Source organism: Ornithorhynchus anatinus, chromosome 3 (genome assembly GCF_004115215.2).
Source record: "Ornithorhynchus anatinus isolate Pmale09 chromosome 3, mOrnAna1.pri.v4, whole genome shotgun sequence".
Classification (NCBI taxonomy): Eukaryota; Metazoa; Chordata; class Mammalia; order Monotremata; family Ornithorhynchidae; genus Ornithorhynchus; species Ornithorhynchus anatinus.
In genome coordinates, this window is record NC_041730.1 from 18573709 (window position 1) to 18586420 (window position 12712).

Sequence of the window (12712 nt, forward strand, 5' to 3'; positions counted from 1 at the left end):
ACCAGCGTGTCACGGAGCTGCTGAGCAGAAAGGCCCACTCGTCGTACTCCCGAGTGGGACGTGGTTCCTCCTCCAGCTTTCTCTCCCAGCGCCACCCCCCCTTTCTTCCTGACTGCTTCCTAAAGCGTGCCATCTTGGAGAGAGGAGAGAAGGGTCAGGAGATCTGCTAGTGCCCCCACCCCCGACCGCCCCCACCGCCCCCTCGGAGAGCACAGATGGGCTGGGGATATCGGAGACCTAGCTGAGCCTCCCTCAGCCCCAACTGGCACATGGCTAGGGAGCCGTTAGAGGAAGGAGACGGCGTCAGCGGGTTCGTATTACCGCCCAGATGGACTCTTAGAAATAGGGCCCGGAAATTCAGACTCCCGTAGCTTCCCCAGGCCGAGGGGCGCGGGACCCTGAGAGTAAGTGAGAGGGAAGCGTTCGCCGGGGGAAGGCCGTGCCACGTGTCTTTTTCTTTCCTTGACAGATTCTCTGTCCGAAGCCCGTTCATGTCCGAGCCCCAATGCAGCAGAGATATCCTGCTCCCTATGGCGAGAGGATGTCCCCAAACCAGCTCTGCAGCGTCCCGGTATGGCACTTTTCAACCTGGGCCCGGAGAGGGCGAAAGATCACAGGCGTTTGCCCTGGATGCAGCGGCTAGGTCCCGCCCTCTCCGTTTTGGAGGTTCTTAACCGGAATTTCACCTTCTTAGAGGACAGTCTTATGTAGTCCTGGCTACCGAGTTCTCTCTTCATCTCACCTTGGTTCCGATTTCCCAGAAATCCATCTCTCTTTAACGGGAGTGTGCCGCCTTTCCTTTTTCCAGCTCCTTCCCCAGTTACGGACATCAAATGACTCGGGTCTTCCTTGCCCCGGTTCTTAACGTGACTCATTTTCCCACAGGCCTTTTTTTTTTCCCCTGGGGATCCCCAGAGATTTCCTAAGAGCAGACTGTACATTTTCAGTTAGAGTGAATTTTGTCTTCTTGCGAAATGCCTCGATTGTGATTTTTCATTTCTCGTTTGGAAGGGACTTAATTTTTCCCTTGTGTTTTTCCGTGTTTCGTCCATCTCCCAGAGTTCTTCCCTCCTGGGCCACCCATTCCCTTCCACCGTGGCACCCGTTCTCAGCCACCTTCAGAGAGCCCAACTTCTAGGTGGAGCACAGGTAAAGTAGTAGTAGAAATAGCAGTCGTTTTAAGGAAGCAACCACTGGGTGCCAAATGCTCGGAAAGTATCAGAGACGTTACCCTTTTCCTGCCCACAAGGAGCTCTTACATTCACTGGACAGATTGCCGTGAAAGTAGGGATAAAGTAATCTATACAAAGTTGCCGGGGTTGGGTACAAATAAGTATTTGAGGGGCTAGAGACGGCCGGCGGGCCGCGGGCCTGTAGAACCTGGGGTGCTGGGAATTAATCGGAGCTGACTTTGGAGAAAGAGGTGAGGTCTTAGGAAGGCTTTGAATGTGGGGAGAATCTGTCTGATGTGGGGAGAGATGGAGTTCCAGGTCCGAGGAAGGGAGAAAGAAATCGGAGGCTATTTTGGAAAGGAACGACAAAAACTGTGAGAAGCTGTAATTGTTCCCTTTCTTATTGAAACTGAATGCTCAGCTCTCCCCCTCCCTAAGTTCCTGTCATCTGATCCACCTCTAGCTCCCATAGCCTCTCCCTTGTTCTATTCTTTTTCTCCCCAAGCGGTTAACAAAGTCCGCGTTCTTTGCTCACCGGGGGGATGATAGTTTGGAGTCAGGTCTCTTGACTGGGGTAGCTTCGTCTGAAGGCGGATTAAAGATCTGCCTCTCTCTGCTCCTCCCTCTAGGCTGGACGGATGTCTCCCAGCCAGTTTGCTCGGGTCTCTGGACTTGTCGGGAGCCCCCTCGCCTCCATGAACCCCAAGTTGTTGCAAGGGCGGGTCGGGCAGATGATGCCACCCACCGCAGGATTCCGTGCCTTCTTTGGGGCACCCCCTCCTCCCACACCCCCACCACCGCTTCCGCCTCCTTCCCAGCAGCACCCCGCGTGTCCAGGGGCTCACCTACAGAACCTAAGGTACGAAAAAATCACCTTCTCGTAGGCAGCCGATGAACTCGTATTTTAGCCGAGCCTCCCGGGAGGATATACAGGTGCATAGAGCTCTTTCACTTCAAATGGACCAAAAAAAAAAACAAAGGAAAGACATATGTCCCCCCTTACTAGGAGTTCACGCAAGCCCATTAGTCATACTTTAAAGAAGTGAGTGTGCTTGTTAATTGTGGTAATTGTGGAATTGGTTAATCGCTTACTGCGTGCCAGGCACCGGGGTAGATAGAAGGTAATCAGGTCAGACACGGTCCCTCTCCTACATGGGACCCAGAGTTTGAGGGGGGAACAGAGAGCGGGTAGGATGAGGAAACTGAGGCTTGGAAAGTATCAAAGAAGTTACCCTCTCCCTGCCCACAAGGAGCTTACATTCACTGGAGGGAAAGCCAGTGAAGGTGTTGAAATGTTAAAATACGTGGAAAAAGTGTTCCAAAAGAGGTGTGTCTGAACCCTAAGATTGTGTCATCTGGTATCCTTAGCCTAGAATGTACTTCAGCTAGTTCTTATAAGCTTAAAATTGGGATCCAAGGGCTTCTACACTGAATCTTAGTGAAAGTCGTGCAGAAGGACGGTAACTCAAAACCGCTCATTTAATTACTTCTCCCTGGCCTTGATGACAGTTCCGCACTCTTCACTCTTTTTCCCGTTCCTGCAGATCTCATCACCAGATGTTCAGGCCAGACACAACTCACCTCCATCCCCAGCATCGACGACTCTTGCACCAGAGACAACAGCAGAACCGGAAGTGAGTAGTGGGTTTCTGTGAATCTCATCGGGGACCATTTGTCCGTCTTCCTGGTGGTTCTTCTGGCACGTGGGCAGTGCCCTCTGGGATCTGGTCGCCAAGACGATATTCCTCTTTGTGTACTCACTGGGGGAACCAGGGCAATCCAGCATTCCCAACTGGGACACTGGCACAAGAAAATCCGTAGTAGTCTCCCAGAGGATAAGTTGATATGGGGTTAGTACTCCTTGCTCCTTTCCTACCTCACAGGGATCTTTGGGAATCAGTGAGGAGATATAGATGGAAAGACTTGAGCACTTTGGAAATCACCACATATCAATTCAAGGGGCTAATATAACCCTTATTAATATTATGACTTGGGCCGAAATTACCCACAAATGATAGGGTCTGTTCAGCTACAATTTCCATTTCCAAAATTGGATTGAAACGTATTTGTCTCGGATGGTTTAGATATAGTCCTGTATGGAAGTTGGGAGACAAGCTATGTCTATAGCCTTTTACGGTCTCTTCCAGCACTTCAGTTCTGAGATTTTAACGGAGCACTGCACTGAATTGTTCAAAGCACTTTCTTACTTTGGCTCTGTTTTGAGCCAGAGTAATTGAACTTGTTACTGTCTTCATCCGTATATCCTTGAACTTGCCGAGTTGTGGCTATATCCGTCTTTTAAGGCTTTGCACGGCTCTCTTTGTTGTTTATCAACTGTTAACATCTAGGCAACTGTTGCCAATGATATATCTATTATAATTTGGTTTCTTTCTTCGTCTTTTTAATTTTACTTTGGAGGTGAGGTGAGGAAATAGTTTTCAAGCTAAAATAATACCATTATATTAGTATAATTTAGCGCTGCATGGCCGAGGCCTTGTGGAAAGAGCGTGGGTCTTGGAATCAGAAGACTTGGGTTCTAATCTCAGCTCTGTCACTTGTCTGCTGCGGGAACTTGGACGAGTCACTTCACTTCCCAGTGCCTCAGTTCTCTCATCTGTAAATGAGGATTCAATACCCGTTCTCCCTTCTACTTAGACTCTGAGCCCCTTGTGAAACAGGAACTGATGATTTCACTGACACCGGCCTCTTCTGGCTCTCCTCCTATCTCTCTGGCCACTCATTCTGTCTCTTTTGCTGGCTCTTCCTCTGCCTCCCCCACCCCCTAACTGTGGGTATCCTTCTAGGTTCAGGTCTGGGCCCCCTTCCCTTCTCCATCTACACCCACTCCCTTGGAGAGCTCATTCGCTCCCGTGGCTTCTACTCTCCCCTCTGGTGGATGATTCCCAAATCTAGATCTCCACCTCTGTTCTCTCTCCCTCTCTGCTGCCTCGCTGTCTCCTGATTTCAAGACGTCTCTGCTTGGATGCCCTGCCATCACCTCAGATTTAACGTGTCCAAAACAGAATCTGTCTTCCCACCCAAACCCTGTCCTTCCCCTGACTTTCCCATCACTCGAGTTGGCACAACTCTCATTCCTGTCTCACAAGCCCAAAACCTTAGGAAAACCTCCTTGACTCCTCTCTCATTTGTAGCACATATTCAATCCATCACTAAATCGTGTCGGTTCGACCTTCCAAACTACTACGACATTAATCCAGTCACTTCTCTATCTCCCTTGATTACTGTACCAGCCTCCTTGCTGACCTCCCCGCCTCCTGTCTCTCCCCACTCCAGTCCCCACTTCACTCTGCTGCCCGGATCCTTTTTCTACGAAAACCTTAAGTCCCTGTTTCCTCGCTCCTCAAGAACCTCCAGTGGTTGCCCGACTGTCTTCGCATCAAACAAAAGCTCCTCACCTTTGGCTTTAAAGCACTCAGTCATCTTGTTCTCGCCTACCTCATCTCACTACTGCCCAAAGCAACCTAGCCTGCACACTTTGCTCCTGTAAGGTCAACCTATTCATCATACCTCGATCTCGTCTACCTAACTGCCGACCTCTCGCCCTTGTCCTGCCTCTGTCCTAAAACGCCCTCCCTCTTCATATCCAACAGTTATTTCCCCCCACCTTCAAAGCCTAATTAAAGGCACATCTCATCCAAAAGGCCTTCGCCAACTAAGACTTCTTTTCCTTTTCTTCCATTCCCTTCTATGTCACCCTGACTTGCTCCCTTTAGTCATTCCACCTTCCCGGCCCCACTACACTTCAGTATATATCCATAATTTATTCATGTATATTAATGTCCATCTCCTCCCCCATACTGTAAGGTCGTCATGGGCCGGGAAGGTGTCCGTTATATTCTCTCTCAAGTGCTTAGTACAGTATTCTGCACAAAGTAAGTGCCCAATACGTACAATTTGATTGCTTTTGTATCTGCCTTAATGCATAGTACAATGCTCGGCCCATAATACTTAACAAATATCATAATTATTATGAAAGCAACAGAAATTTCTTTTCCCCCTTTATTGTGAAACGAATGTTCCCCCTCCTATATAGAATGTGAGCCCCATATGGGACAGAAACTGTCAGACTTTTTTTTAATGGTATTTGTTAAATACCTACTCTGTTTCAGGGACTGTACTAAGCTCTGAGGTAGATCTAAGTTAATCGGGTTATACAAATCCATGTCCCACATGGGGCTCGCGGCGTTCATCCCCATTTTACAGATGAGGTAACTGAGGCACAAAGAAGCCAAGTGACCTGCCCGGGGTCACACAGCAGACGAGAAGAGGAGCTGGGATTAGAACCCGGGGCTCTGACTCCCAGGCCCACGCTACATCCACCAAGACACGCCGCTTCTCTAAACCCATTCAACTTGTAACTGCCCCACTGCCTAGAACATTGTCTGACCCAGAGTCAACATCTCAAGAAGACCACAGTCGTTATTATTGTCATTACTGTCGATGTTGTTGTTCTCATCCGTGCGTGTTCTTCTCTTTAGTCAGCACCGGAGTGTAAACGGAGCCGCTGGGGATCGAAGTCACCGCAGCAGCCATCAAGAACAGCTGCGCAAAGACCCCTATGCCAATCTCATGTTGCAGAGGGAAAAGGACTGGGTGTCCAAGATCCAGATGATGCAACTGCAAAGCACTGATCCTTATCTAGATGACTTCTATTACCAGGTAAGTCCAATAAATATTCACCCTGCGGGTAACTCTTTGCTCCCTAATGGCTTCCAGGCAAATATAGCTGGCATTTTCTCGGGTGTTCCGTTCAGCCACGATTCTGTTACTTTAAAAGAATACAAGAATACACCAAACTGATGTCTGTGGCAGTTGTATTCATAGTAATAGTATATATGAAGCACTTACCGTGCGCAAAGCACCGCCTAACCTCTGAGGAAGGAATTCATAAGTAAGAATTAGCCGTGGTCCTTCCCCTCCCTCCCCTACCCGCCAAAAAGGACTCTAGTCGAAGAATGGGGGCGGAGGAGAGTGTTGGCAGCAGGCACATAAGGACAGATAAAATAATAAAAAGAAAAACTGCATGAAAGATAAGGGCAGCAGAACGTTGAGGGTGAGTGGGGAGTCCCTCACTCCTCTGTCCTCAGCTGAGGCTGTTCAGATCCAACATTCACACCCACCCCAACCCGAACACTCTAGAAGTTTGAAGGCCAACCGAAGCCTGGCCCTATTTTAGTTCCGATTTACTGAGGCTGTCGGTTTAATGCCACCAACTTCTCCAGCTTTCCCAGAGGTTTAGTTCTCCGTAATGAGAGGTGTGTTGTTGTTACTGTTTTTGATCTCTTTTGGGGGTTTTTTTTTAATTGATTTTTGTTACGTGCATCCTGTGTACCATGCACTAGGCCAAGGGGTAGGGTAGGTATAAGGCAATCAGGTTGGACGTAGTCCCTGTCCCACGTGGGACTCAGTCTAAGTAGGAGGAAGATTTAACCCCCATTTTACAGATGAGGAGAGTGAGGGACAGTGAAGTCAAGTGACTTGCCCAAGGTCACACAGCGGACAAGTGGCAGAGCCAGGGTTAGAACCCCGGGCCTTCTGACTCCCAGTTCCAAGCTCTTTCCATTTAGGCGACACGGCTTCCCTTTCAGCGTGGCTCAGTGGAAAGAGCCCGGGCTTGGGAGTCATCGGTTATGGGTTCGAATTCTGACTCTGCCACTTGACTCTGTCAGCTGTGTGACTGTGGGCAAGTCACTTAATTTCTCTGTGGCTCAGTCACCTCATCTGTAAAATGGGGATTATGACTGTGAGCCTCACATGGGGCAAGCTGATTACCCTGTATCTACCCCAGAGCTTAGAACAGTGCTCTGCACATAGTAAATGCTTAACAGATACCAACATTATTATTATTATTATTTCACCTCCCCCCCAACAAATTTCCCTGTACCCCTAATCTCACCCCCGACTCCAAAAGCACTTACGTACATATTTTAGTCAGTTTGCTCTACTTTATCCTTCTATTTTAGTCAGTCGATCAGTGACATCTATTGAGCACTTATGGGCAGCTCTACCATTCGTACGTTTCCACTTAGTAATAATAATTGTGGTATTTGTTAAATGCTTGCTATGTGCCAAACACCGTTCTACACCTTGGGGTGCGTACAGTTTAAGTAGATTGGACACGGTCCCTGTCCCACCTTTGGCTCCCAGCCTAAGTAGGAGGGAGAAGAGGTATTTGATCCCCATTTTACAGATGATGGAACAGAGGCCCAGAGAATCTAAATGACTTGCCCAAGGATTAGAACCCACATCCTCTGACTCTCAAGCCCGTGCTTTTTCCACGAAGCCCTGCTGCTCCTCATATTTAAATAGTCCAAAACTGATTTTTTGAAATATAAGAGACGGTCCAGTAGGTTATTGAAAGTTCAGATAGCCAGGACGGATTTTGTTCTTTTGTTTATCTCAGACAAATGTGCCAGCAACTTTTTTCTGTCACAATATTGTTTTTTGATAGCAGCATGGCCTAGTAAAAAGAGCACGGGACTGATAGTAGGGCCTAGTAGAAGAATCCCAGGGCTGGGAGTCTGGAGCCCTGACTTCTAGTCTCAGTTGTCCTACTTTGCCTGCTGCCTGACCTTGGGCAAGTCACTCAAGCTCTCGGTGCCTCAGTTTCCTCATCTGTGAAATGAGTTTAAAATACCCGCTCTCCTTCCCTCTTAGACCATGAGCCCCATATTAGACAGGGACTCTGTCTGATCTGATGATCTTGCATCTATCTACTCCACGATTTAGCAGGTAGTAAGCACGTAAGAGATAGCATTCGTATCATTATTAATATAGTCCAAAGAGTAAGTGTGTTAATATTAACAGTGAAATATCTAGAAGTCCATTGTAAGTTAACTAGTGTCCATCCCACTTGGCGCCGCCCCAGCCCCCAGGTAGTAAAGATTTTAAAAACTGACCGTGTGGTGGTGGTTCCGTGCTCTGACTCTAAACTCTTTCCGTGGCTAAGAACTATTTCGAGAAACTGGAGAAGCTCTCGGCAATGGAGGAGATGCACGGTGATGGCCCCAAGAAAGAACGCACCAAACTCATCACCCCCCAGGTGGCCAAATTGGACCACGCGTACAAGCCAGGTAAGCTGGGGTGGTCGTAACAAGCCCGCTGGCCTTCCCTGGGCTTCGAACCCCAGAAGGAAGGCAGGAGGGAGATCCTGGAGTTAACTCTTCAGGAGGTCGCGCTCTTCCCCCGCTAGACTGTAAGCTCACTGTGGGCAGGGAATGGGTCTGTCCTATTGTTATATTATACCCTCCCCGGGGCTCTGTGCACCGTAAACGCTCCGTAAGTATGATTGATCAGCGCTTAGAACAGTGCTCTGCACATAGTAAGCACTAAACAAATACCAACATCATCATTGACCGGGCATTGTTGAGTTGTTTCTCAGAGACCGATAGGAGAAGACGGTTCGTAGAAGCGGCTTGACTGCGTTCTCTGTGTTTGACCCTTGCAGTGCAGTTCGAAGGCTCTTTAGGAAAGCTCACCGTCTCCAGCGTGAACAACCCCCGGAAAATGATCGACGCCGTGGTGACGTCCCGTAGCGAGGATGACGTAAGTGGTAGCGGAACAGGGTGGCGGCCAAAATTTGGCCTGTCCCTTTTCTGTTTGCTCCGTGAGGGGGATGGGTGCAGGGAGGACATTGGATTTTACAGCAGTGGGAGCCCAAATACTTCTCTTAGAAGCCTGACAGGAGTGCCTGCCTTTTATTCCTTAGGAGACTAAAGAAAAACAGGTCCGGGACAAGAGACGTCAGACGCTCTTCACAATTGAGAAAGTGAGTATTTCGACCCGTTGCTGCGCTCAGGGAATTGAGGGAAAGCACCAAGTCTACAAGCAAGGGGGTGGGTATTTGGTCATTTACTGAAACGAGGAGTAACATTCAGGGAATGTTGGAGTGAAGAGCTGCCAGTTATTTTAGTGGGAAAAGATGCCGGTATCCAGCTCCCTCTCAGAAAGCAGCGTGGATTCATTGATCGGACAGAATTACTAGCACACCGGTGGAATTTCCTCAGGAAGGTGGAAGTGTTTCTCGGCCCTCAGTTGTTCGTCGAAAGATCTGAAGGGAATGGGGGGTCCTTGTTTGTAGAGAATGCCACAGCACATAAAGCAGCGTGGCGTAGTGGATAGAGCACGGGCCTGGGAGTCAGAAGGTCATTCATTCATTCAGTAGTATTTACTGAGCGCTTACTATGTGCAGAGCACTGTACTAAGCGCTTGGAATGGACAATTCGGCAACAGATAGAGACAATCCCTGCCCATTGACAGGCTTACAGTCTAATCGGGGGAGACGGACAGACAAAAACAGGACAGCTTAATCACGATAAATAGAATAAATGGGATGTACCCCGTCGTTATCAAAATAAATAGGGTAATAAAAATCTATACAAATGACCACAGTGCTGTGGGGAAGGGAGGGGGGAGGAGCAGAGGGCAAGGGGGGAAAGGGGAGGGAGCAGAGGGCGGAGGGGGAGCAGAGAGGGAGCAGAGGGTTCTAAGCCCGGCTCTGCCACTTACCTGTTTACCTTGGGCAAGTCACTTAACTCCTCTGTGCCTCGGTTACCTCATCTGTAAAATGGACATTAAGACCGTGAGCCCCACGTGGGACAGGGACTGCGTCCAACTTGATTAGCTTGTATGTACCCCAGCGCTTAAAACAGCGCTTGACACATAGTAAGCGCTTAAGTCACCATAATTATTTTATATTATTATTTAGTATAGTGCCTGGCACATAGTAACCACTTAACAAAACCATAAAAAAAGTTGCAGTTTTGTATTTTGCCTCAACTGCCTAACTTTTATTTAAGAGAATTATAGAGTCTTTTAATCCACCTTTTAAGTATATTCTAATGTTGTATGGCCAGAAATGACTTTCTAGATCCAGCAGCATTCCGTCGCTCGCTTTTAAACTACGATCTCAGGAATTTTACAGAAGCAAAACCGTCTCGGCGATAGCTTAGATTCTAGAAGCCCTTGCAGACATGCGTGGGGTGGGCAGGGGCTCCCGAGCCAAAGCGAGGCCGGGCCACCGGGCCTCCAACCCGATTCCCGTGTCCCGTAGACATACAGCCTGCTTCTTGACGTGGAGGATTATGAGAGGCGTTACCTCCTGAGCCTCAAAGAAGACCGACCGGCTCTAGTGGGCGAAAGGAAGCAGAAGATCTGCGACATGTATGACAATTTGAGGGGGAAATTGCCTGGTCAAGAAAGGTAAGGCCCGGGCACTTCAGGAACCTAAAGTAGATGGGGATCCTTTCTCCTCTGTGGGAACAGAATGCATGTGAATCTCTCATGCCTTCCAGGACTCCCAAACCACTCAGTCTCCTTAAAAGAAAACCGGTGCTTCCTCCATGTAAAATGACTTACAGACCTGCACAGAGGAACCGATTGGCAGTTCCCACGCTCTTTGAATTCATCTTTTCTGGAAGTGAGGGGAAGGCAGTATGTTTATGGTCATTATTATTGAGAGGAAGACTGGAAAGGTCCTGGGATTTCAGATTTTTCCCAGATAAATGGCCCATTAGGGTAAACCTAACTTTATTTCTATTCAAGCACTGGATTTTGAGAATCAGCTAATGACTGAGGAAAAAATGATGGTTCTACTGATGGGACAGAAAACAAAAAAATGAAGGCTTAAGTAGATTTTTTTCCTAGTGATATTATCAGTCGATATCATTTCTTAAGCACCTTAGCGCGAAGCGCTATACTAAGCCCTCGGAAAAGTAGAATAGATGCAAAACACACTTTTCCTGCCCAGAGGATCCTACGATCTAAAGGGGTTTTCCCAGGAAGAGACTGAGGGAAATCAGAGGCCAGGGCCTGGCCACGTCCTGTCGGACGAGCAGATGAAAAGATGCAGAACTGTTTCATCCCTCCTAAAAACTCAATCTCGTTTTGTCCTGTGGGCGTTGGAGCCCGTCAGCGTGACCGGATCCATGGCGTAGGAATCCCTTCCGAGGGGCCACCCACGCGTTGGGTTCACTGGGTTCAAAGGAAGGGGAGCTCCTTGGCTCCAGTTGGCGGACTACAGTTAAAAGTCTTCTTCCTCTCTTGGCAGACCCAGCGATGACCATTTTGTGCAGATAATGTGTATCCGGAAAGGGAAGCGGATGGTGGCCCGTCTCCTCCCTTTCCTGTCCCCAGAGCAGGCGGCTGACATCCTCATGGCAACAGCTAGGAACCTGCCTTTTCTGATCAAGAAGGATGCCCAAGATGAGGTAGTCTCCCAGGGAACGAATGGCCGTCTTTCCTTTGGTGTCGATAAGATTGTTTAATTTTAGAACCTACTGCTTTCTTTGCAAGAAAAAGAAAAGATAAAGCAGTGCGGCCTAGTGGAAAGAGCCCGGGCCCGGGAGTCAGAGGACCTGAGTTCTAATGCCGGCTCTGCCATTTGCCTGTTGGGCGACCTTGGGCGATTCACTTCTCTGTCCCTCAGTTTCTTCATCTGTAAAATGGGGGTTCAAGCCTCCTCACTCCTCCTTAGGTTATGAGCCCCGTGTGGGACAGGGCCTGATTATCTTGATCTACCCCAGCACTTGGTACAGTGCTTGGCACATAGCAAGCGTTTAACGAGTACCGTAATTATTACCCTAAATATTATCCTTGGGCAGAGTTTGGTCAAGTGATCAGGGGAGAAAAATGGAGCATTTAAGTATAGGATTCTTATTCCCTCGGTGTGGTCGCTTTCCTTCTTTGGTAACAGGCTGTGACGAGAGAAAAGAAGTAGGTGTGCTATTAGCTAGGCCTTAGCGAGGCTTCTGATTAACCCGCATATGTTATTCTTAACAATCAAAGAAGATACGGCTAGCGACAGGAATGTAAACCACCGGCTAGAGACTTGCACTCTTAAGGTAGACGTAAGTGGTTCGAAACCAATTTGGAAAAGCATTTTTAACTTTATTGCACGAGGTAGGTTTAATCTTCAATCCCACATCTCCATTTACCATCTCTGCAGATGTTTCCCAAACCTTTCTCCTCCTCTGCAGACTTGCAATTCCTCCTGCCTTCAGGATATCTCCGCTTAGATGTCCCACAGACTCCTCCAACTCAACATCTCCAAAACACAACTACTCATCTTCCCCCCAGAAACCTGTCCTGTCCTTACTTTCCCCTCATCGTAGTCAACACCGCCATCCCTCTCTTTCCCACAAGCCTGTAACTTTGGCATTTTCCTCCACTCATCCAGCCCACATATTCAGTCTGTCACCCGATCCTCCAAATCCACCCTGTCTTCACCGTCCAAACTGTTACCACACTGAACCCGGCATTTATCATTTCCCATCTCAACTGTTGCATTGGCAGCCTCCTCACCGCCCCCGTCTCACCTCCTGCCTCTCTCCCTTCCAGTCTGTGCTTCACTCTATTGCCCAGCTGATTTTCCTGAAAAACTCTTCAGTCCATATCTTTCCTCCCTCCTCCAAAATCTCCAGTGGTTGTCCATCCACCTCCACACCAGATTCCTCACCGTTGGCTTTAAGGCGCTCAGTCAGCTCTCTCCCTCGCTTATCTCCTACCATTACCTAGTCTAC

The 12712-nt window shown here is 48.5% G+C and overlaps 1 protein-coding gene and 1 long non-coding RNA gene across 4 annotated transcripts in view; one reads left to right on the forward strand and one right to left on the reverse strand.

Annotated features, from left to right (window-relative positions):
- Window positions 1-12712, forward strand: part of PATL1 (PAT1 homolog 1, processing body mRNA decay factor) — a 34890-nt gene that overhangs the window by 15958 nt on the left and 6220 nt on the right. For all 3 annotated transcript variants that reach the window (XR_005659845.1, XM_029060645.2, XM_039911404.1), the window contains exons 6-15: window positions 470-571; window positions 1060-1149; window positions 1802-2031; window positions 2717-2806; window positions 5672-5852; window positions 8143-8266; window positions 8641-8738; window positions 8902-8961; window positions 10246-10394; window positions 11242-11401. Coding sequence is in view for 2 of the 3 variants with exons in the window: in XM_029060645.2 (XP_028916478.1) it covers window positions 470-571; window positions 1060-1149; window positions 1802-2031; window positions 2717-2806; window positions 5672-5852; window positions 8143-8266; window positions 8641-8738; window positions 8902-8961; window positions 10246-10394; window positions 11242-11401 (1284 nt within the window). In the remaining variant the exon portion in view is untranslated. The remainder of the gene's footprint in view (window positions 1-469; window positions 572-1059; window positions 1150-1801; window positions 2032-2716; window positions 2807-5671; window positions 5853-8142; window positions 8267-8640; window positions 8739-8901; window positions 8962-10245; window positions 10395-11241; window positions 11402-12712) is intronic.
- LOC120638273 lies at window positions 2633-6288 on the reverse strand. Its single transcript, XR_005659846.1, has 2 exons — window positions 6042-6288; window positions 2633-2932 (listed from the first exon to the last, which is right to left on the reverse strand). It is a non-coding gene; the product is annotated as an uncharacterized LOC120638273 (long non-coding RNA).